Source organism: Penaeus monodon, chromosome 29 (genome assembly GCF_015228065.2).
Source record: "Penaeus monodon isolate SGIC_2016 chromosome 29, NSTDA_Pmon_1, whole genome shotgun sequence".
NCBI classification, from domain to species: domain Eukaryota; kingdom Metazoa; phylum Arthropoda; class Malacostraca; order Decapoda; family Penaeidae; genus Penaeus; species Penaeus monodon.
Window position 1 is genome coordinate 14,479,156 of NC_051414.1, and position 1,520 is coordinate 14,480,675.

A 1,520-nucleotide genomic window follows, 5' to 3' on the forward strand; every position below is an offset into this window, starting at 1 on the left:
CTGGCAGGTATTTGGTGCATGTGGCTTTGATGTCTCCATAGGTGTCAAAACTGCTTGTTGCCCAGAGATTTTTTACTTGCGCATTTATTGAAATACCTTTGTACATGACATCACGTATCATTCTATTAAATTCTTGGTTGTTTAGAATTGCTCTAACAGTTAAGTTCTGTGTCAATTGTTTTTATTTTGCTTTAATTCATCTTTTTTCTATGGAAATACTTATAGAAATAAAAAGACCTGTTCTCTCCTTTAGTTTTTATGTGTAGATTCTACGAAAATATTTAGGATTGTTTACATTATTTGACAGAAAATTTTAGCTGTAGCTTTGGTCATATAATTTTCATTAAAAGGTTCCAGATCTGAGAATGGAGAAGATGCTGAGGATTTTACAGGAACCCCAAAAGGGTCGAAGCATAGATGAGGCTGTGTCTAATATAAGTAAAGACTATGATCTGGATCCAAATCAGGACCTGAATAAGTTGAATGATGAACAGCTGAACAGAAAGAAGAAGGTTTGTACATATCACTAATTTAAAACACAACCTTTACTGTATTTCACATTATTGTTTTATCCAAAGCATTCCAGAAATTGTCTGGAACTGGTTTCAAAGAAATTTGATACAAGTTTTTCTTCTGAACAGAATTATATTCAGGTAGTACAAACTAGTCTGTTACATGTTTCTTATGAACATTAACAGTTCATTATTATATTGAAATGCTTATACTTCTTGGATTTGGTGTTAATTGATGAAATATTATAGCTTAAAAAATATTGTTAACTTTCTTGATTTTTAGTGTTGATGTTGTATTAGACTGATTTATGTTATTCATGAAGTTAGTGCTTGTTCTGTAACCTTACTGTCAGACAAAATTAAATGATACTAAGAAAGAAGTACATCTACGCAATGAGTAGTAAAACATGTATCTAGATAATGCCCTTATCCTTCAGATAATGGACAACACTTTCCAGAAAAATCAGTTGAAGCCAGGTGATCCAGGCTATGAATATGACAAGCAGGTAGACTTGACACTGCAGAGAAGGTAGAAGCTGGCTGGGATTCTTCTGAAGAGGACTTTTGGTCTTAACACAGGCGTGTAAGTTTTTTGTAGACAAGTAAATGAGAGAAAATAATGAAATAACTGAAGTTGCTCTTCACTGTATGATCTAGGGTGATACTATATAGAAAATGCTCAATCTTTATCCTCTGGATGACATGAGGTTCATTTCATCACTGACTTGGGCTTGGCTCAGGATAGTGTTATTCATGTTATTATGATGAATGCATTCCCTCTTATGCTGTTTTTTATAAGCCCACGTCTCATTCCTGGGGTATTGCCTGAGGGAGAAGGAATGTGTAATGCTCTGATTGGCTGCTGTTGTATATAAAGGGGTTGAAAAAATTGTAAAAACATAAAACTGATCTTGCCTGCTTAATAACCTCACTAGATGTTCAAGCTTGTACTTACCAAAAACACAAATTTTAAGGTCTCTTGCTACGATTTTTAAACTTTTAAAATAT

At 33.5% G+C, this 1,520-nt stretch overlaps 1 protein-coding gene across 2 annotated transcripts in view; it reads left to right on the forward strand.

Moving 5' to 3' along the window:
- LOC119591646 (centrosomal protein of 19 kDa-like) overlaps positions 1 to 1,295 on the forward strand; it is a 6,438-nt gene extending 5,143 nt beyond the window's left edge. The window contains exons 3-4 of one of the 2 annotated variants that reach the window (XM_037940401.1): positions 351 to 512; positions 971 to 1,295. In XM_037940401.1, coding sequence (XP_037796329.1) covers positions 351 to 512; positions 971 to 1,045 — 237 coding nt within the window. In that variant the 3' untranslated portion in view covers positions 1,046 to 1,295. Of the gene's footprint in view, positions 1 to 350; positions 513 to 949 lie in introns of both variants that reach the window. The other variant, XM_037940400.1, reaches the window with a different exon arrangement.
- The last annotated feature ends 225 nt before the right edge of the window (positions 1,296 to 1,520 follow it).